Consider the following 22235-nt stretch of genomic DNA (forward strand, 5'->3'; position numbering starts at 1 on the left):
ACCTTCCTCAAGCAAAAAGAGGAAGATTAGCAACAGATGTTAGCTCAGGGCCAACCTTCCTCGCCAAAAAAAAAAAAAAAAAAAAAATTATATTAAAAGAAAGATATATCAAAGTCCTAACTCCTGGTACCTTTGAATGTGAGTGGTTTGGAAATAGGCTCTTTGCAGATGTAATTGATTAGGATAATGTCACACTGGATTAGGGTGGGCTCTAATCCAGTGACTGGTGTCTTTATAAGGAGAAGGAGGTTTGGACGCAGAGACACAGAAACACCCAGACAGGAAAAGCTTTGTGAAGATGTTGGTAAAGATTGGAGTGATGCTTTCACAAGCTAAGAACAACCACAGTTACTGGCAACCACCAGAAACTAGGAGAGGGACGTGGACAGACTCCCCCACAGCCTTCAGAGGGAATGTGGCCCTGCCAACACCTTGATTATGGACTTCGGGTCTCCAGGACTGTGGGGGAACAAGTTTCTGTTGTTTTCAAGCGCCCAGTTTGTGGTCCTTTGTTACGGCAGCCCCAGGAAACGGATACAGTAGATTTGTTGTGGGTTTGGGTATAGGCAGAGTAATTGTGAAACTGCGTGTATTTGTAGAACAGAGAAATATCCTACAATGCGTTGAGGACCAAGGTCCTCGCTTTTAGAAAAGGAAGATGAAAACACGGAATGGGGAGAGTAAGGAGGAGCGCTGTGTGATGGATTGGAATTGAAGGCGTTCTTATGAACCCATGCGCTTTCCCAGCTCTGTCCACTGAAACGGTCTAGAAATCAGCCGGTGGTAATGAGCACAAGATAGTCCCCAGATCTTGGTTTCCAAATACCGTTCTCCACTGAAAGGAGCTAGGGCTTCTTGGAAAAATGGCTAACTCCAGGTCTAGGATATAGAAAGTATATAAAGTATCTTGTTGTGTCAAAAAGCAAGGAAGTATCCAAAGATAGGAGAGCATCTATCAAAGGATGCAGTAGCCAGCTTAAAGGGCTCCTACTGGCTACATTTGTGACAGTTTGAGCATCAAAAAGAATATGATAGTAACGGATTAAAACACACCGAACTAAAACAAAAACAAAAACAAAACCCACCATGAATCCATAGTGATACTCGAAAACAAATAAAACAAATGAAAAAACAAAGGGTCTTCTTCACAGAAGAAAAGCAACTGAGATAAGCAGAAGGAACACTAGAACTTTCCCCTTTTGCAATTCCCAATGTAATGGTTGATTCAGGAAGGATCATTAATGGATGTTAAAAGCCCCTGAGTGAAAGGTTAATGGGAAAGAGGATATTTACAGAGTCTCAAACTAACACTTTACAGACAACTTGTCAGCTCCAAAAGGAAAAATTGTACCTTTGCTTCGGAGCAATCTGGCAGCTTCTGAATTAACCAAACGATCAAATTTAGCATCAGGAATAGCGGGCCAGCTGACATCAGAGCCTCCTGATGGGATGCATTCGGAAGCACACATCACCTGCATGCGTTCTTGCTCAAGTGTTTAACCTGAATCTAACTAAGCATCCGGCTTTGCCTTGCAGTTTAAAGGAAACACAGGGAGTGAAGGAACCAGTTAAAACACCACGTGAGGAAGCAGTCAGACAAATCCACAATGGGGGCCATTCCACAATCAATAAGCCTGGATTTTCAAGTAGTCGGTCATGGAAAACAAATCGGGGAGACTGTTTAGATTACAGGAGTCCAAACACAGCAAACCGACGAAGGCAGGGTTTGCAACTTGATGAGATATTGATTGACAAATCCCAGCTGGCAAGACATTTTTGGGACAATAGGGGGAAATCTGAATATAGACTGGATATTAGAGAGATTATGGGATGATTGTGAATTTCCTTTTTTTTTTTTTTTTTGTCTTTTTGAGTTTCCTTAAGTGTGATAATGGCATGGTGATTGAGTAGAAGAACGTTCTTAGTCTTAGGAGCTGCAGGCTGGATATTTAGGGCTGAAGTGTTGTTATGATACCTGCAATTTACTTTCACGTGGTTTAGTGGTTCATTGTACTATCGTTACAATTTTCCTGCATGTCTAAATTTTTTCTTTATAAAAATTTGAGGGAAAGGAAAAAAGCATTTAGAGAAATGGCACATTTGGTTTAACAATCAAGTTTAAATGTCGTCAGATGTAAGGTACAGGATATTGAGTTTGGGCTGAGGGAATGAGGTGGACTTGACAGTCAGCTCACCCACCGGGAGAGCCCTGGGGTGCCGGGACCCACTGGAATGTAAGCCCCATGAAGGCAAAGCTTTTGGTCCCCTGTGTTCACTGCTGGACCCCCAGTACCTGGGGCAAAGCCTGGATCATGGTAGATGCCCAAGAAGCATCCGTGTGACACAATGAAGTATAAATCGCTCAGTGATAAACATCTTCATCTGATTTCTGATTTTTTTTTCAGGATAGACTCTTGGTTAAAGATTAAGAGGATTTTTGTTGCCTTTCACATATATTATGAAATTACAAAAGGTTATACTGGTTTAAACCCCACCCCTGTCTCTCTCTGCATTCTTTCCAGTAGTCAGTATTAGAATTTTAAACAGTGTGCCAATTTAATGCATGAAGAATGATATCTTGTCCTATTTTACATTTATTTCTATACTAGTGAAGTGGATTTTTGTTGTTGTTGTTTGTTTATGATCATTTTGTATCCTTCTTCTTCTTCTTTTTTTTTTTTTGGTGAGGAAGGCTGGCCCTGAGCTAACATCTGTTGCCAATCTTCCTCTTTTTTGCTTGAGGAAGAGATTGCTGCTAAACTGACATCTGTGGCGGCAACCTTCTTCTATTTTGTTTGTGGGTCACCACCACAGCATGGCTTGATGAGTGGTGCTGGGTCCGTGTGGGGGATCTGAACCTGAGAACCCTGGTCCGCTGAAGCCAAGCACGTGAACCTAACCACTTGCCACTGGCCCAGCCCCTGTGTCCTTCTTTTGCAAATAATCTTTTCATGCCTTTTACTTGTTTTAATTTTAGGATGTATTTTTTTTAACTGATTTGTACATACAGTGTGCCGTGTTGTTTATGAGTTTTTTTTTTTAACACGGCCCATTTTGTAGAAAGGAGCATATTTCTGAAGGATGTGTGACTCACAGTATCAGTGAGGGCTGATGGGTGCTGAGTGATGGGCAGTGGGGTGGGCTCTGCAGCCCCCTGCTCCTGGTCCCTTTCCCACTGGAGAAGTGGGCAGTGTGCTGGGTATCTCACCATCCCTCTCACTCAGCCCAGAGACGAGGGTCGAGGGTCGAGGGTCGAGGGCTGGGGTGGGGGCGGGCAGGGAGGAGCCTCCCAGGGTCTTTTGGTCCAGCCTCTGCCTTCAGGCAGGCCAGACGGTTGTATTGCGATTTTACAGGAAGGACAGCCATGGGTGAGACCTCTCCTTGGACACACGAGGGGCTGAGGGAGGCTCTTCAATCCCGAACCGTTGCTGTGGGCTCAGGTCACTTCCAGGAGGTCCTGTCACCACTGCCTGTCTCTCTTCCCCTGTCTGACACAATTTGATCTGAAACTGTCGCCATCAAAACCAGACTTGCCTTGCCTGCCGGTTCAGTCTCTCTTTCACAAACATATGATGACATCACCACAACTTCAGGAAAAAAAGGGCAGAAGAGCTGACAAATCTACGTGGACGGCTGACTATTCGGTAATTAATTTCTTCCACGAGTGACTCTTGAGCATCCGCTATCTGCAAAGCCCGGATCGGCGGCCAGGCCTCAGCACCCACCGTGGCTCCAGCACGCGGCCGGCTGTGACTGACTTCAGACCATCACCGTGTGGGAACCCCACAACGTCACCCAACAAAATGCTGAGAATATGATAATGACAGTTTCTGAAAAGATTGCTCTTCGAGAGCGCGTTATTTAGAGTCTCTGAAGAGTTTATTTTATTGCCTTTCACATAATAGAGGCCTAGTAAATAATTTTAGAAAAATTACTGGAGAAATTACATCTTTAACGTTGTAAACATATTTTCTTTCTTTAAATTTTTCTTAATCGTGGGAATGGAGGATAACGTTAAGAGGAAATTTCAGTGACACATGGCATCTTTACTTGTCTTTTTCTGAGGAGGCTGGATTTTAACGTGGGGGATCTTTAACGTGGGTCGAGCACAGATGATTCGTTAAGGAAGAGCTCCCAGGAGAAAGGAGCGAGGGAGCAGGGAGGCAGCACCGGGAGAGGATGGCAACCGAAGGAGTGGTTTCAGGCAGAGTCCCAGTTTCAGCTGCTCCCACAGGGGGCACTGGAGCCCCTCAGAGTTAGTCCCCACTTGTGACAAGGAAGCTGGAATTTCATACTTTGACAACAGCCAGTCATGCCTACGGGCTGTGCCCTATGTGTGTGTGTGTGTATGGCAGTGGGGCAGATAAACACTAGGCACGAGAACAGGAGAGAGGCCGGTGGGGTCAGAGGCACTGGATGCTGAGCGTTTTGCATGGCGTCTGATGTGTATAAGTAGATTTTACCGAATTCACTTTCTGTTCTAATTTATAGGATGATCTCAGTGTAGCAGTTATCTATTGCTGTGTAACGAATGAGCCCAAGACCTTGCAGCTTTCAGCAACATTTCATCTCTCATGGAACTTCTGCAGGTCAGGGAGCCCGTGGTTCTGGCTCAGGGTCTCTCGTGAGGCTGCAGTCCAGCTGCTGGCCAGGCCTGGAGGCTCTCCCTCCAGACTCATTCACATGGCCATTGGCCCCATTTTCTCACCCTGTGGGCCTTTCCTTGGGCTGCCTTCTGAGCATCCTTGTGACATGGAAGCTGGCTTTCCAGAGCAAGAGAGCCACAAGAGGGACACCAATGCCCACTGCTTTGTATGACCTTGACTCCAATTCACACACCAGAACGTCCACCTGTCAGGTTGAAGGTGGTCATGAAGTGTATCCCACACTCAATGGGAGAGCATGAATCCCGAGTGGCGGGGTCACTGGGGGCCATCTTGGAGGTGGGCTCTCACAGATTGCTTCAGCTTTTTTCCAGAAAGTTCTGAGGACAACCAGTGCTCCTGTCCCATCTGTGAGTTTGACACTCGCCAAAGCAAAGACTCCAGGTGGACAAAGACACTGAGGTGTTTCTGCTGCAGCTGCTGTCCCTTTTGCCCTCTCAGGCGGGCTGCATCCTCCCACACCGTGCAGCGCCCCCCTTTAGATATAACACTCTTTCTGTAAAAGGAGTCACCTGTGATTTGATGTCTCGCCTCGAACCCAAATCCAGCCATCTCATTTCTTTCGCTCACACACAGGTCCTTAGCTCTCTGTCCCCTGTCCAGGCGTGACAGCCTTCTCTTGGCAGACACATGACTTTGCAACCTGGGAAGACTTGACTCCAGGCACAATAATTAAACTTGGCCAAAATAGAGCATGCTATTGTTCTACAGCGCAGAGTCGAAATCTTAACTTAGAGGTTTTATAGTTGCCTGACCGGCAGTGTCAGAATTTAAGAGGCCAACAGTGCCAATTACCCACGTCAGAGAGACAAAAGGATGGGGGGAGGTCGAATGCTGCCTTTCAGGACCCCGCGTGCTGTCTGGTCTTGGGTCCCACCAGGGTGTTGAGGGCCACATGGCTTGCTCTTTTCTGTCTCTATTGCCTGCGCCCCCCCCCCCCCCAGGCCTGTTCCTTAAGAGCAATGGAAATCCCAGTACATTGTTTACAGGCAAAACAAGCCATTTCTCCCATGGATTCTTGTACTGTATGAAGGCTAACATGCTCAATGGTGTTGCTATAGTCAGTGTAACAGCAAATTTTGAGCATCAGTTTTTTAGAATCTCTTTCTCTCTATATACACAATATAGAGCCAAGATAGTGAAATAAGACCCCGTGGAGGCTGTACTGCCAGAGTTGAAAGGCGGAGAGAAAGTACAAAATGATAAAGTCCCGGGAGGGCCTGGCGCAGTCCAGGGATAAAACCCAGATGACCAAGAGGATCAATGGGGGCAAGGCCTTCACGCCCTCCAGAAGGCTCCATGGACACAGGCTGGGACTGAAGCCTCAGGCAAGGACCTGGATTGTACGTGCTCTGCGTGGGGATTAAGGCAGCTCTTTACAAATAAAGCCAGAGTAAGGCTAATGGCAACTGGAAATATGAATATAAATGCAAGGACAATGCATAAGCATCATGTTGATTAATATAAGCATTGCAGAGGAAATTCAAGCTGTTCTAACCCCGGCAGACACTTATTTACCAGCCACCTTATGTGACAAGCACTGTTTTAAATGTTTTCCATGCATTTTTCCCTTGATTTCTCACAACTCTGTAGAGTGGGGTCAGACCTATAAATTTCAGAAACTTTTTGCTCGTCGGCATTCACTTTCTTTTCTTGAGCACTGGTTTCCCCACCAGCAGACATAAGTTCCCGGGTTTGGGGAAGACGATCTCTCAGAGTGTCTAGTACCTTTAACGGAGATATTGATTACTCTTACAGTGATTACGGTGTTTTTCTAATCATAGCTTAGTTAACTTCACATGTCAGTTTCTACAGGAAATGGTGTTATTTGCCAAACAACGTTTTTGGGGGTTTCTGTTTTCTTACTTTGCCATCTTTCTGCTGGAAAGTCTCAGAAACATGATCAATCGCTTTGATCACTCCACGTTTGAAAAGGGATTGGTGTATCTGCCTCTTGACATTGATAGTGTAAATTTGAGACAGCTACGCCTGCACAACCAGCATGCTCAAAATGCATGCATGAACGAATGCACACATAGGGCCAGAGGATGGTTGACATTACATCCTTTCAGGAAGATCAGGAAGTGGGACAAAACTCTCAGTATCCCTGACTCCTGCCCGCAGATGACGTGCCCAGGGCCAGACTCTTTCCTGGAAGAGCAGTCTGGCTTTGCTCCCGGACGTGTGCAGTTGAGGCCGTAGTTCCCTCTGTGGAGCATGACTGAGGTGAGTGGGGCCCGGAAACCTTGCCAAGCAGGAACGCATCACAGCCGCACAGCCAAGGCCCATCAACAGGCTCCTGGACCCTGGCTTTGAGGGTATTGAGGCTTTGGGGAAGCTGCCATGGGAAGTGGTTGCTAACCGTCCCCCCGAGTCACCAAATAAGGAGTTTTCTGATAGAAATCAGCACTTGGAACAGCAAAGGTGCTCAATAAATATTCATTATGTGAGCGAACACATGAATGAATGAATATATAGATGAATGGATTCCTCCAGTTTACAGGGGTGAAGCATCTACCAAAAGTAATGATTTTTGTTTTAGATCAGCTAACCACAAAAACAGTTCATTCTTCCTATTGATATAGGGGTAACAGAACAGATGGTCTGTGAAGGCGACTACTCATCTCTGGTCAGGGCTGGTGGGTACAGAGCTCAGATGGTGCCCTGCCCACCTCCAGGGGTACCTTTTACATAGATGGCACTGTGAATGGTGCCCTCTAGAGTTGGGCCCTGGAATCACATCCTCAACTTAAAAATGTGTACTTCAGGGGCTGGCCTGGTTGTGTAGTGGTTGGGTTCACCTGCTGCACTTTGGCGGCCCGGGGTTCATGGGTTTGGATCCCAGGCATGGACCTACACACTGCTCATCAAGCCATGCTGTGTTGGCGTCCCACATACTAAATAGAAGAAGATTGGCAACAGATGTTAGCTCAAGGCCAATCTTCCTTACCAAAAAGAAAAGAGTACTTCATTCTAGACTCTATGACTGAGAGGCATGCACCCAGGTCATTCATTCATTCATTTATTCATCAACTGTCTTAGGCCTGGGGATATGACAGTGAATAAAGACGTCAGCCCAGCCCTTGAGCCTTATTCATCTAATAGAACAGACAGATAAGTCATCAAGAAATTATACACTATTATATGATAGGGATATTGCACGGCACAAAGAAAGCTCAAGAGAGGAGTACCTACCACAGCCTGAGGCAGGAAGTATGAGGGAGGGGTGGTGGGTCAGGGAGGGCTTTCTGGAAGAAGCTAAGGATGAAGGATGAATAGGAACTATCCAGGCAACAGTGGGGGTAGGGGAAGCAGCAGCATGTGCAAAGGTCCTGAAGGGAGAGCACTTTCAAATCGTTGAGACATAATCACGGGTAACGTGTTGGGTACCCATCATTGTTCTCAGCACTTTACAGGTGTTAACTTACTGTTTTCTTCAGAATGCCTCCAGTGAGAGAAGCATTATTAATATCCCCAATTTAGAGATGAGCAAACTGAGACAAAGAAAGGCTGGGTCAGTTGCCTAAGGTCACACCTAGTAAAGGATAGAGCAAGAGCCAAGCTCCAGAGTCCAGATCTAGAGCCTGCAATCTTTTATTTTCCCTCAAGATATTTCAATTACTACTATCTTTTTACATTTTGAAAGAATCTCAAAAATTGCAAGTACAGTACTTTTCCTGAGCCATTGGAGACTCAGTTACTGACCTGATGACACTTTTTAGTGTGTATTTCCTACAACCAAGGACCAGCTCCTTTATAACCCAAATACAAGCACCAAAGTCAGGAAGTTAACACTGATCCATTATTGTGAACTCATGCTCAAATTTCACCTATTGTCCCAATAATGTCCTTTACAGCAAAAAGATCCAATCCCGGTCACCCGCCCTGTCCGGGTGTCCAGCCCCTTTGGTTGCCTTCAATCTGGAATGGTTCCTCAGTCTCTGCTTGGCATTTGTAACCTTGGCACTCAAAGATTTCAGGCCAACCATTTTGGAGAATGTTTCTCGATTTGGTTTTTCCTGATGTTTTCTTTGATTCTCTTCAGGTTTGGCATCTCGGGCAGACTACCTTGTCAGTTGGCAGGTTCTTGAATTTTACAAAATGAAACCCCACTCTATATGTTCTTCTGTGACCTCCCCCAAGAACAGATGTAGTTTATCGCGTGCTTGTATGTGCTGGGTCCTGTCTGTGTGACGTGATGGAGTCGTGGGAAGAGTAAGAATTTCTTTACCCAGGGCTGCACGCTGGTATGAGGACCATCCAGCACTCAAGACCCGCTCTGAACCTCTCTGATGTCTTGCCTGTTCGAGGACCCTCTTGGGCCTCCTAAGGTCAGAGCGGGTTGAATCTTGAAGCCGAGAGAAACAGGCTTCCTGGGTCCACTCGCCCTGGCTTCCATGTCCTCCCCAGAGCCAGACCATCAAGTAAAGGTTTTTAAATTAAGAAGTCAAAAGAATTAGAAAAAAATACAACCAATAAGATACAAAATTATGACTTACAAAGGAAACAGAATAATTAACATTGTGGGTACAGGATAGACAGAACCAATAAAATAATAGTTTAAAAACCAAAATTAGGTTACTGACAAGTTATGGTTATAAACAGTCCAGCGGACAAAATAAAAGGACATAGGAAGGATTATAGCTAAAAAGGAATAGGGAATAAAACAATAAGTGAAAACTCTCAAAGCCCCAGAAGCTTAGGGATTTAAGTCCCTAAGATAAAGGGATTTGACATTAGAGCAAAGCCAGAAGCACTGAATTTTAATAGTGGTAATAACTATAAAGGTAAAAAGCAAAAGGAAAACATTTAAAAGGCGATTATAATAGAGGGAAAATAAGAAGGAAAGCAAAAGGACAAGGTAAGAAAGCTTAAAAACGAGAAGAATGATAGAGCAACCAGAATAACCAAAACAAGGCAAAATAGACTCAAATGGACAATTTAACAAGTGCGAAAATGTCAACAGTTTAAAACACTAAAGATGCAATTATGAGTAGGTAAAACGCATGCTCCAAGCTCAGCCCAAAGCCTATTATTATTGTTGTTTTATTATGATTATTTCAAATGTTTAAAAAGCCGGCAAGTCCAAGAGGCGGTCCAGCTGACCCCTTGACATCTGAGTTCCTCTGGTCACCTCTGGGCCTGGGAGGGAGGACGGACAGCTGCGGGCCACGCCCACCACAAGGACACGCCCATCTCCAGACCACGCCCACCCAAGGCCAAGCCCACCTCAGTTCCTGGCCTGGAAGAGCCGCTTGCTATGCAGCCCACAACCGAAAGGCCTCGTGGGCAATACGCTCCTTCAGCTTCCTAACCAGGGGAAAGAGTTTAGGACTGCTGAAAATAAGATATAGCTGTCAAAAGTATACGAAATTAGCTGCATAAGCTGTGAAACATAAGACGTGGTTATATTCATTCTGAGACAGGGTAAGAATAGAAACAATTTCGGAGAGAGAAAATCTAAACCTGTTCAGTCACCATGTCCGAGTGGCTTGAGATCCTTCGGATACTCTAGTGTCCTTTGCTGACGGTCTACAGACTTGGGGGGAATGCCCCGGCCTCAGCCAGTCCCCAGGTGGAGGGATGCCAGAGAGGAAATTAATTTACGACGCTTCATTTGCATTGTTAGTGCTGGGGGCACTGGGTCTCCTGTCCTACTGGGGCGGGGGAGGGGGGGGAAGTGGGTTATTTCCAAAAGGTGGCTGGGCAGGCCGACCCCTCCCAGTTAGAGAGCTGCAAGGAGTATAATCCATCCTGGTCCTGGTGACCGCTGTGATGTGGCTTTGCAAGAGCCTTGGTGTGCACAGTCCTGGGCCACTATTGGACCTGTCTGCACAGATGTGTCTTCAAGTTCCCAGATTGCAACCTCTGCCCAGGGAATCTGCGCTCATTCATTCATTCATCTACCGTTTGCAAACACTGAGTGCTTGGGGTGTGTCAGACATGTGCTAAGTGCTCAGGAGGGAACAAAACTCCGCACAGTCCTGCCTTCAAGGACCCTGCAGTCGATGTCCCCCAGGCCACCATGATCAGTGGCGAGAGCAGTGGATGATTCTGCCCAACCTCCTGGAAAGGAGGCCCCCGGCAGGAGGATGGGGGTGGGGGCTGAAGGGTCTCTTTACTTCAGCTCCTGCCTTTTTAATTTTTAAAATAAAAGCTTTCAAAAAGTAAACATAATAAAAATTAAACTTTTTATTATGGAAGATTTCCAACATATACTAAAGTAGACAGAATACTTCTCGCCAGCGTCAGCAGTTATCGATTCATGGCTTATCTTCTTTGATCTCTACTCCCACCCACTCCTTCCTGGGCCTGGATTATTCTGGAGTAAATCCTAGACATCCTATCATTTCATCCAAAATATTTCAGAATGTATCTCTACAAGATACGGGCTTAGAAAACGATCATAATACTATTAACGCTCCTAAGAAAATTAATAATTTCTTAACATCCATCAAATATTTGATCCATGTTCAAATTTCCCTGATTGTGTTTTATTTTTATTTCTGTTTAAGATTGGCCCTGAGCTAACATCTGTTGCCAATCTTTTTTATTCTTCTTTTTCTTCTCCCCAAATCTCCTCAGTACATAGTTGTATATTTTAGTTGTGGGTCCTTCTAGTTGTGGCATGTGGGACACTGCCTCAGCATGGCCTGATGAGCAGTGCCATGTCTGCGCCCGGGATCCGAACTGGTGAAACCCTGGGCCGCCAAAGCGGAGCGAGTGAACTTAACCACTCGGCCCCGGGGCCGGCCCCATCCCTGATTGTGTTTTAAACTTTCCCTCCTACAGTGTTTCCTTGAAACTGGATTCAGGTAAGGTGGCGTGGGGACCTGAAATAGGCCACCCCAAGATATGTCTCTTTGGCATCAGGATTATTTGAGGCTGAGTGCTTTTGATAAGCTGGAACAGGGAAGGAGGCTCTGAGGAATGGAACTTGCCCTTCCTTAGGACACATTTACATTTGTAAGGTAAATCTCTATTGTAAAAGGTGCCTCCCTCTCTGTACCAGGAAGAAGAAAGGAGATGACCTTCTCTCTAGAAACTCTTAATCAGTGACAAAGGCAAGGACTTAAATCTGCATTTTATTGTGCTTGTCTGGTAGCCTCCTGGGACTGCCTTCCTTCAGGATTAAGCATCTCTCCTTAGGCTAGGAACTGATTGCTGCGCTCACCTGTGACCACCCAGCTCGAGACAATAGAATTGCCTCCTGCTACGCAGCCGAGGGAGTGGGAAATCATGGGATGTGGAATGGAAGCCTCTGGGTTCGTGGTCTGGCTGTCTCTCTAGCTGTGCAACCTTAGGCTAGTGACTAACCTTTTTGAGTCTTAGTTTTCTTATCTGTGAAATGGGGATAATGATAAGAGACTTTAAAAAGATGGTACACATAAAGACCCTCAATGAACGTGAGTTCCTTCCCTGTACCCCTCTTTATAGCACATCTGTCTACAGTAATTGTGCTCCCGCGCTGCCCAGCAGCACCATGACCCCCCTGCCATTGTCCTATGGAAGAGGACTTGTGCAACACCTTTGGGTGAGCTGCGGACAATTCTGGAACCTCTGAGGATAGGCACTGACCACTAAGAAGAACATCACATGCTCCGTATCAGCACCCTCCAAGCTTCTTGCAAATGTAGGACTGGTTCCTGGGCTGTTGTGTGTTCTGGGTCTCTGACGACCTCAGTCCTCTCATCTGCTGTCTCCAGCCTTTACTGCTCCTGTCTCCATTCTGCCGCTTCTCAGCTCACCCAAGTCCCCTTTGGCATTCTCTTGTGTGGGAGACCGAGACTCTAACTACACCAGGTATATTTTGGGTGCCTGAGTCTCCTTCACATCCTTCTCAAAAGTTCTCCCAAACAAGCTCCCGCTGAGGAAGTGGGAAGGGCCCCATTAACCCTGCCTCCTGTTCTCTTAGGGGATTGGTCCAGAGATAAGCACCTGACCCAAGGCTGGCCAACCAGATTCTTTTCCTTAGAAATTCTTTCTTTCTAAGAGACACAAAAGGAAGTCCCCATTGGCTGTGGAGAGCCAAGCTGAAAGGTCATACTGGCTATGATCACCATATTGGGTCATGGGCAAGCTGACAGGCAGAGAGAAGAAGTTGGTGTGAGCAGTAGGCAGAAGAGAATAGTCCACAGAGAAAAGCAGAGAGGAGCGGGCCCCATGACCCCCGGACAAGGGAGAAGGTGGCCGTGGTTCCCCATGGCTTTTCCCTTCCTGTAGGGCTAGACTTCATCTCTTATATTTGGATATAAGGTATCCTTACAATATGCCCCTTTTACTTGAACAAATGTGAACAGGCTCTGATCTTTGCAATCAAAGCAGCATGACCAGGGAATGAGACAAGGATACAGACTGTTTCCACTTCTATTCAACATTGTAATGGAAGTCCTTACTGGCGCAATAAGGCAAGAAAAAACAAACGGGAGGCATGAAGATTGGAAAGAAAGAAGCAAAACTATCTTTAATCACAGATGGCAGGATGGTGTGCCTAGAAAATCCAAAGGAATATACAAACAATTAGAACTGGTAAGCGAATTTATCATGGTCACAGGATTCCAAGTGAGCATGCAAAAATTAATTGCATTTAAGCATACTGCCAATAAACAATTGAAAAATGAAATTATGAAACACTGGCATTTAAAATGGGATCAAAAACATTTAGGGGCCTGCTCCATGGCCGAGAGGTTAAGTTCGTGCGCTCCGCTGTGGCAGCCCAGGTTCGGATCCTGGGAGCGGACATGGCCTTGCTTGTCAGGCCACGTTGACGTGGCATCTCACATCCCACAACTAGAAGGACCTGCAACTAAGATATACAGCTATGTACTGGGGGGGTTGGGGAGATAAAGCAGGAGAGAAAAAAAAAAAGATTAACAACAGTTGTTAGCTCAGGTGCGAATCTTTAAAAAAAAAACATTTAATACCTAGGAATAAATGTAATTAACATATTTGTAAATCTCTATACTAAAAACTACAAGTCATTGCTGGATTAATTTAAGGAATATTTAAATAAATGGCAAGTTAGGACATGTTCAAAGATTGAACAATTTAAGGTGCCAATATTCAGTTGTCAATGATCTCCAAATTTATCTATAGAGAAAATGCAATCTGAATCAAAATCCTAGCAGACTTTTTTTGGAGTAGAAATTGACAAATAGAGTCTAAAATTGATATGGAAATGCAAAGGACCTAAAATAGGCAAGATGACTTTAAAAAAGAACAAAGTAGGATGGTTTACACTACCAGATTTTAAGACTTAGCATAAAGCTACAGTATTTAAGACAGTGTGATATTGGCATGAGGAAAGACAATTAGATCAACGAAACAGAATGAAAGTCCAGAAAAGATCCAAGTGTCTTCAGTCAGTGGATTTGGGGGGGCACCAGGGCAATTCACTGGGGGAACAGAAGTTCTTTTTAATAAATGATGCCAGAGCAACTGGGTATCCATATGGACATAGACCTAAATGTGAAAGCTAGAAGTATAAAACGTCTATAAGAAAAACATAGGAGAATATCTTTGTGACTTTGAAGTAGTCAAATATTTCTTAGATAGGCTAGAAAAGGACAAACAATAACAGAGAAAATTGATAAATTCGTCTTCATCAAAAATAGAAAATTTCTGCTCATTAAAAGACAGGAAAATTAAAAGGCAAGGCCATAGACTGGTAGAACATATTTGCAATACATATATCAGATCAAGGACTTGTAGTCAAGATCTGTAAAGAACTCCTACAAATTAAAAGAATGAATAAATAATTAATGGGCAAAAGACTTCAACAGAAACTTCACAAAAGAAGATACATGAATAGCCGATGAATATATGAAAAGATATTCAACATAGTGAGGCATCAGGGAAATGCAAATTGAAAGCACAGTGAGAAACTACAATATATTAAACTGAATACAGTCGCAAAGACCGGCAATTCTGAGCATTGGTGAGAATCTGGAGCAAGTGGAACTTTGATACCTTGCAGGCAGGAGTGTGAAATAGTACAACTGAGAAACTTTCAGAAATTATTTGGCTGTTTCTAATAAAGTTAAATATACACCTATTTCCTAAGACCCAGAAATTCCACTCTTGGGTACAAACCCCAGAGAAATGAGCGCATACATCCACAAAAAGACTTGTCTAAGAACGTTCACAGCAACTTTATTTATAATCGTTTGAAAACTAGGAAAGATCCAAATATCCATCAACAGAAGGATGATGAGCAAATTGTGGTAATACTTCTCAGCAATAAAAAGAACACTCTGATGCTCACACATTGATGAATCTCAAAGATATTATGTTGAGTAAAAGAAGTCAGACACCATAGGGTACGCACTGTGTGATCCCATTTATGTGGTTCAAGAACCAGCAAAACTGCTCTACTGGTGACAGAAATCAGAAGATGGTTATGTCTGCGAGGGTCGGATATTGTCTGGAAAAGTGTCAGGGTGCCTCCTGGGGCAATGGAAATGTTCTAGATCTTGCTCCAGCTGATGGTCAACGGCATGTATATGCATGTGAAAGTTCATTGTTATGGACTGAATTGTGTCCCCTCACCCCAAATTCATGCGTTGCAGCCCTAACCCCCCAATGTGATGGTGTTTGGAGATGGGGCCTTTGGGAGGTAACTAGGTTTAAACGAGGTCATGAGGGTGGGACCCTCATGAAGAGGAAAAGACCAGAGCTTGCTTCCTCTCTCCCTCCGCCGTGGGAGGACCCAGTGGGAATGTCTACAAGCCAGGAAGAGAGCCTTCCCACAACCCAACCCTGCTGGCACCCTGATCTGGGGCTTCCAGCCCCCAGGACTGTGAGGAATAAATTTCTGTTCCTTCAGCATCCAGTTTGTGGTGTTTTGTTCTGGCAGCCCAAGCTGACTCATACATTCCTCGAGCTGTATACCCGAGATTTGCACATTTTGTTGTAAAATTTCCTTCAATAAGTACTATTAAAATTGCTTTTATGAAAATACTACCTATAGTGACAATTACAAAAAAGAGGGGTCAGATATTTGGGACCCTGCATGAGATAAACACTCCAATCTTTCTTCAGTGGTTTCCAGTCTTTGTACCATGTGGGGTTCTTTTCTTTCTTTCTTTTTTTCTTTTTGGCTGTTAAATGTAGATCATGAAGCCTGCATTTACATGCACAAATCAAGCAAAGAGAAAGAGAATTGTTTTCCTGGCTTAGAGTAAGAGGGACTTCAACGGGAATGGATGACGAAAGGCATTGGGAAAGAGACACCCGAAACTGAACAAGAGATGCTCAAAATCGACCGTGGCACTTTGTACAAGGGACACAGTATATGAAGATAGGGACACAGGTGTGGGCAAGAGCTGGGATTAAATTACTTTTCACAAATAACAGGTTGGAGCCTCTGACTGCTGTGGTGCTAGTGGAATGAAGAGTGAGCAGAACAGAAGAGAATGGATGTCCCATTTGCACGGCACACACTGGTTCCCCAGATGTCCGCGTCAAACAGACACTGATGGAGAGGCTCAGTGACGCTAGATGGTAACATATCCCAGGAGAAACTCGTATTTTGGATTTTACCTACGGAAGCAGTAACTCAAAGCCCTCAGAGCTTGACAGCCCATCAGGAGGTTTTTTTCTAGAAAACTTTTTCATAGCAGGTGCATTATGACTTCGCTTGCCATAGAAACCCAGTTCAGAAAACCTACCAGAGAGCCCAGCGGGGAGCCCAACAAGGGTGAGACCCCCGTGGGAAGGAGTGGACTGCTCACAGGACCCTGACAATTCCCTCCAGATAAAACCTGGAAGGTCTCCTTACCCCTCTTCAATGACTGTTAAAATATGGGAACATTTATGTGTCGATTGGGAAATATCCACGGTCTGAGTCCCCTCCTTTCCCCCTCCCAGGGCCCTTCCTCTGCCCCTCTGGGACTCTTGCTCCAGTGTTGGGTCCTGGTCATCAAATATTTGTGCTATTGCTTCTGCAGACCCCTCGATGTGGGGGATGAGCTGAGGGTGACTTCACCGTCTCTTGGAGTGTCCCGTGTAGGTGGCCAGACATTTATAGCGGTGTTCTCAGCTCTTGGGGCTTAAGCCAAATTGGGGGCAACAGGGAGCAGTTGCTCTTACTATCTGATTACACATAGTAAAATAGGTCCCTGTCACTTTATATATATGTATATTGAAGCCCTGTGGGCAAGGCTATGTCAGGAAGCAGAATAGAGCTTGCCACCTGTTCTGGATGCCTCAGCCAGACTTCCCCAGCGCAACATGGAAACACTGTTTTCCTGTAACTCTCCAGGGATTTGTAGAGAGTATGACATTTCTAGGAATTTAACTTAGGAAATAACGAGGGATGGGCATCAGGATTTTATCATCATGATAGTTATCATAGTGTGGCTTACAAAATAGCAAAAACCGGAAACTCCCTAGAGTCAGAGATTGCTGTCTCCTCCCATATCTATTCCCCTGTCTTCCTTACTCATGGGACCAATTTATGGAGGGATGGGGATTGGCAGAAACAGACTTGATTTTAAAAAGACGCACACATTTCCCAGCTTCCTCACAGGTGTGACCGAGTTTTGGCCAAGGAGATGTAAGTGCCAATTGTTGGGTAGCTTCAGGGAAGCTCCTTAAAAGGAGGGCAGACTAGGCTAGCATGTGCCCCCCGCTTCCTTCTTCCCTCCACCTGAACTGTGGCTCTGATGGCTGGAGCTCTGGCAGTCATCTTGACAGAGGGCAGAGTAGAAGCTAGAAGCCTGGGTCTCTGAAGGCGTGAAGGAGCTACTGTCACAACCATCCAGGCTTCTTTCACACAAGAGCCAAGTAGACCTCTGTTTCGTGAAGCTGTATTATTTGGTTTTTTTTGGTTACAAGCAGCTAAATTCACTCCAAACTGATCCAATACCCAAATATCCAACAACAGGAGCCTGATTAATGAACCACAATGCAGTCATACTATAGATTATGTTATAGCCATTAAATGAGTGTGTAGAACAATATTTAGGAACATGGAGAGGTATTTGTGATATACCATTAAGTAGGTTGCAAGACGATGTACAGGAAGATCCCGTTTTATGAAGAGAAAATATACATAAAACAGAGAGGAATAAACGACTTGATGGGCTGGCCCCTGGCATAGTGGTTAAGTTTGGCACACTCTGCTTCGGCAGCCTGGGTTCATGGGTTCGGATCCCAGGCACAGACCTATACCACTCATTGGTGGCCATGCTGTGGGGGCATCCCACATACAAAATAGAGGAGGATTGGCACAGATGTTAACTCAGGGCTAATCTTCCTCAGCCAAAAAAAAAAAAAAAAAAGACTTGAAACAGTTACAATATGTTAAAAACCTCTCTGGGTGGTGGTAATAGAATGATTTATCTTTTCTCTTCTACTTCTCAATGTATGTAATGTCTACAGTTTGCCAGTTTTGTGATAAAGGGTAACAATGGTTATTTTTTTTAAAGGAGATTATGGAGATTGTTTTTTAACATGAGCAACTAAAAGTTACCTTTTTTTTTTTTTAAGATTTTGGGTTCATATGTCACAATACTTTATTAAGAACCATGATGCATTTTCTCTTCACCGATTCACTTTTTTTTTGCTGAGGAAGATTGTTGCTGAGCTAACATCTGTGTCAGTCTTTCTCTATTTTGTAGGTGGGACATCACCACAGTGTGGCTTGATGAGTGGTGCTAGGTCTGCACCAGGGATCCAAACCTGTGAACCCCCGCACTGAAGCAGGGCACACGAACATAGTCACTACACCACTGGGCTGGCCCCTGAGTTCCCATTTTTTTAAACACAGGACACTCTCGTAGCCCCGTCAAGACTTTGCAGCAACGGTCTCTGCTCCGTCTTTTCATTGCCCGCCCCTCCTTGCGATTTGCTGTCTCTCACCTTATCCTCTTGGCTCCTGGGTCTGTCCTGTTTGGTATTCTCCAGGGAGGCGCTCCGCTTTGGGGGAAATTCACGGTCAGGGGCTTATTTACAGATTTCCCATTTTCCAGCGAATCTGTGACATTTAAGAAAAGTGGTGAGTTAGAAAATGTGCATCTCCCCCTTTTCAGACAAGTCTCTCTGTGACTAGTGGTGACTTCTCCCGGGAGGGCAAGGAAGTGGAGTGAAGAGAGATGTTCTTCCTCTCGTGCCCCTGAAGGGGAATTTGTCACACCTTGTGCTGTATTTGGTGAGCAGGGGTGCCATCTCTAGGAAATTATAATTATGATACAAGAAACTTCATATCCATGCACCCCCCACACACATACACATATGTGTGCACACGCACAAAAACATGCATGCATACATCACCAGTGGAAACAAGAATACTCGAAATGAGATTGCAAACAGGTACAAACCTGGTTAATGTCCTATTCGGCGATGAAAACTTAACCATGGGTGTTATTGTTTCTACTAGACAAAAATCATTTGCAACTCTTCAATCTTTTTTTATTTTTTTTTTGAGGAAGATTAGCCCTGAGCTAACATCTGCTGCCACTCCTCCTCTTTTTGCTGAGGATGACTGGCCCTGAGCTAACATCCATGCCTGTCTTCCTCTACTTTCTATGTGGGATGCCTACCACAGCATGGCGTGCCAAGCAGTGCCATGTCCATACCCGGGATCTGAACCAGTGAACCCCGGGCTGCCGAAGCAGAACGTGAGAACTTAACTGCTGAGCCACCGGGCCGGCCCCCAACTCTTCCATTTTTTAACATCGAACTTTACAGTGTCTGAGTCCTAATCAATATTAAATAATAAGTCAAGTCACCTCCCCTGGAGTGTCAGATCGCCCATAGGTGGGGTCACGTGACTTTGAGAGGGTACCCACTGAGCAGACGGGATGGGGAATGTGTTCTCTTCCAGGCCCACATCGCAAACCGCGCACCCAGAGCGCGAGCCGTCTTTGGTTGTTAGGAAGTGGACCAGGGCAGCCGGGTGCCGGTGGCCCGTGTTGTCTGCTCCTCCAGGGCAGAGCCGAGGAGAGCATTTTCTCAGACTCTCGATCAAGAAGCTCTGGGCTGTCTTGGGGAGTTCACTCCAGGGAGGTGAACGGAGGCAGTCCCTTTAAAAGGAAAACTGTGAGTCTGATGAAAATATTCATGGTCTGGACATAAATGGCACCTCTGGGGATGGCAGGATGTGAAGTGACTGCTTTTCTAGTCGACACTGCCGTCAGCATTCTCGACTCAGCTTGGAGGCCATGAACTTGAGGCTCTTTCCCCATCGACCCCATTTCTCCAGGCTCATCTCAGACACAGCTGCACCCTCCTTTTCTCCTGCTCAGAGAGACGCCCCCAACCCCCAACCTGGGCAGCTGGATCTGCTTTTCTCTCTGCTGGCAACGCTGTAACGCTGTGCTGTCCGATGGGTCGGCCGCTGGCCACATGTGGCTCTTACGCACTTGAAATGTGGCTGGTGTGACTGAGGAAGGAAATTCCTTATTTTCTTAACTTAACTTAAATTTGAATGTAAAAACTGATACTGAATTCAGTTATTGGAAAACTTTTAAGGATATTTGGAACAATCTGAGTATGTAAATCTACTTTTCTGACTGTACATTTTATGAAATCTAAATCCAGATCAAATATTTCCAGTTAAAATTTAGCATGCGGATTGAGAGGGCCTGTAGGTGTAAAATACTCAACACGTTTCAAAGATAATGTAAAAAAAAGAAGAATGCAAAATATCTCATTACTAATTTTTATGTTGATTATTGACTGCATGATGAAATGATAATGTTTTGGATGTCCTTGGGGAAATAAAATACATTGTTAAAATGAATTTTACCCAATTCTATTTACTTTTTTAGTGGGGTCCCTGGAAAATTTTAAATGACATGTGTGGCTTGTATCATATTTCTGTTGGACAGACTTTCTCTAACTCCCTTCTGCATCCGCACAGGCTTTGGGACTAGAAAGGTCTGAACTCTGGTTCACGCTGTACCGCTTACTAGCTGTGTGATCTGGGGTAAGTGACTTAATCTCTCTGGGCCTCAGTTGTTCCTTTTTAAAATCTGTAAAATGGATGTGGTAAGGACGTCCTTGAAATGCTTACATGGCATAACCACTGAGCACGTACAAGTGTTCAGCCAGGTTAGTTCCTATTCTCTCTCTGGCCGTGTCCTTAACCATCTTTCAAGATGCACCTAAAGTATCATCTTCTTTGGAGGACCACCAGAAGGATCTAGTTCTTTGCTTTTACCTCTCTTGTAAACTTTGACACATTGCTTGCTGTAAAATGACATCATTACGATATTATGGGTTCCTCACGGGCAGAGACTCCCACTTTCTTTGTGTGGGAGTAGGTGTTTTCAACTTTCAATTTATGGAAAATTTCAAACATACACAAAAGTTTAGAGAGTAATATAAAGTACCAGCCACCCAGCTCTCATGAGTATAGTATTTCAATCATTGTTTTCCTCTTTCCTAGCAAGGTACTCGACACATAATGTTGATAGTGTTTGGGGTAGATGGCAAACAACCACATATTCTTTGCCTCTCCTCCCGTCAAGCAGCAGAGTCAGTTTCTCCATCTGTTTTTATCTGCGCTGGCCCTGTGAGCTGCTTGGACCAATGGACTGTGGTAGAAGTGACAGTGTGGGTTCTGAGTCCAGTCTCAAGAGGCCTGGTGGCTTCTGCTCTTGCTCTTGGGGAGCCCAGCTGCCATGTGAACAAGCCCGAGCTAGCCTGCTGGAGGGTGCGAGGCCACGTGGAGCAGAAACAGGCGTCCCAGCTGAGGCCCCACTTGGACCAACGAGCTCACTAGCCACCAGAGAGGCCAGAGAGGCTGTCCTTGACCTTCCGACCCCAGATGAGTCACCAGCTGACCGCAGAGGTCAGACAAAGTGGCCCAGACATAGGAGCCACCCAGTCAACCCCCAGAATCAGGAGAAATAATGAATATTGTTGCTTTGTCTCCATGGCTTAAGGGTGGTTTAACATGTGGCAGAGGCTGCCTGATGCAGAGGTTGATGAGTGCTTTTGACTGAGTCAGTGAAGCCCCTGGAGCTAAAGCAGCGGCTGCCACCTCCAGCACACTCAGGGTAGCACATTCTCTGTCCCGTGACATCTGTCTGATGACAGCTACAGAACCCCCGGGGGCTATGGAACTCCTGCACACACCACAACCCCAGAACGCTGCCCGCCCAGCCCTCTGGGCAAGTCACCAGGAGAGGGGTCTGCAGCTCTGACATTCCCCATTGTAGAAGCTTCTGAACTTTATTCTGCTCAACAAACATACTTTGTGCAGATAAAATGTGCTGGGAACTGGTGGTTTAAAGATTGCGGAATCCTGCTGCCAAGCTCTTCCCAAGGTATTCATGTCACGTATTCTCAGGGCAGCAGAAACTCTGGCCATTGTGGCATCAGTGACAGAACAAGATGGAACCTCACCACTCAGGCAACTCATGTTCCCAGTTATCCCCCAACGAGCAGGGCTCCCAGCCTCCCTCCCGGGTTGCATGGTGGGAGCAAGGTGTATACTGAGTCCTAGCACAAGACATCTCCTTTAAACAGAAGCCAGTCTTATTGTATAATTTGGGGCAACACTTTCTGCTGAAGTATCCACGTCATCATATTGGGGGAATTTGAGTTCTTTAGATAACGGCT

At 45.3% G+C, this 22235-nt stretch overlaps 1 protein-coding gene across 3 annotated transcripts in view; it reads right to left on the bottom strand.

The window, feature by feature from the left end:
- Positions 1-22235, bottom strand: part of NGEF (neuronal guanine nucleotide exchange factor) — a 103695-nt gene that overhangs the window by 50770 nt on the left and 30690 nt on the right. For all 3 annotated transcript variants that reach the window (XR_011539827.1, XM_070618573.1, XM_070618572.1), the window contains exon 3: positions 18528-18642. Coding sequence is in view for 2 of the 3 variants with exons in the window: in XM_070618573.1 (XP_070474674.1) it covers positions 18528-18642 (115 nt within the window). In the remaining variant the exon portion in view is untranslated. The remainder of the gene's footprint in view (positions 1-18527; positions 18643-22235) is intronic.

Source organism: Equus przewalskii, chromosome 5, assembly GCF_037783145.1.
Source record: "Equus przewalskii isolate Varuska chromosome 5, EquPr2, whole genome shotgun sequence".
NCBI classification, from domain to species: Eukaryota; Metazoa; Chordata; class Mammalia; order Perissodactyla; family Equidae; genus Equus; species Equus przewalskii.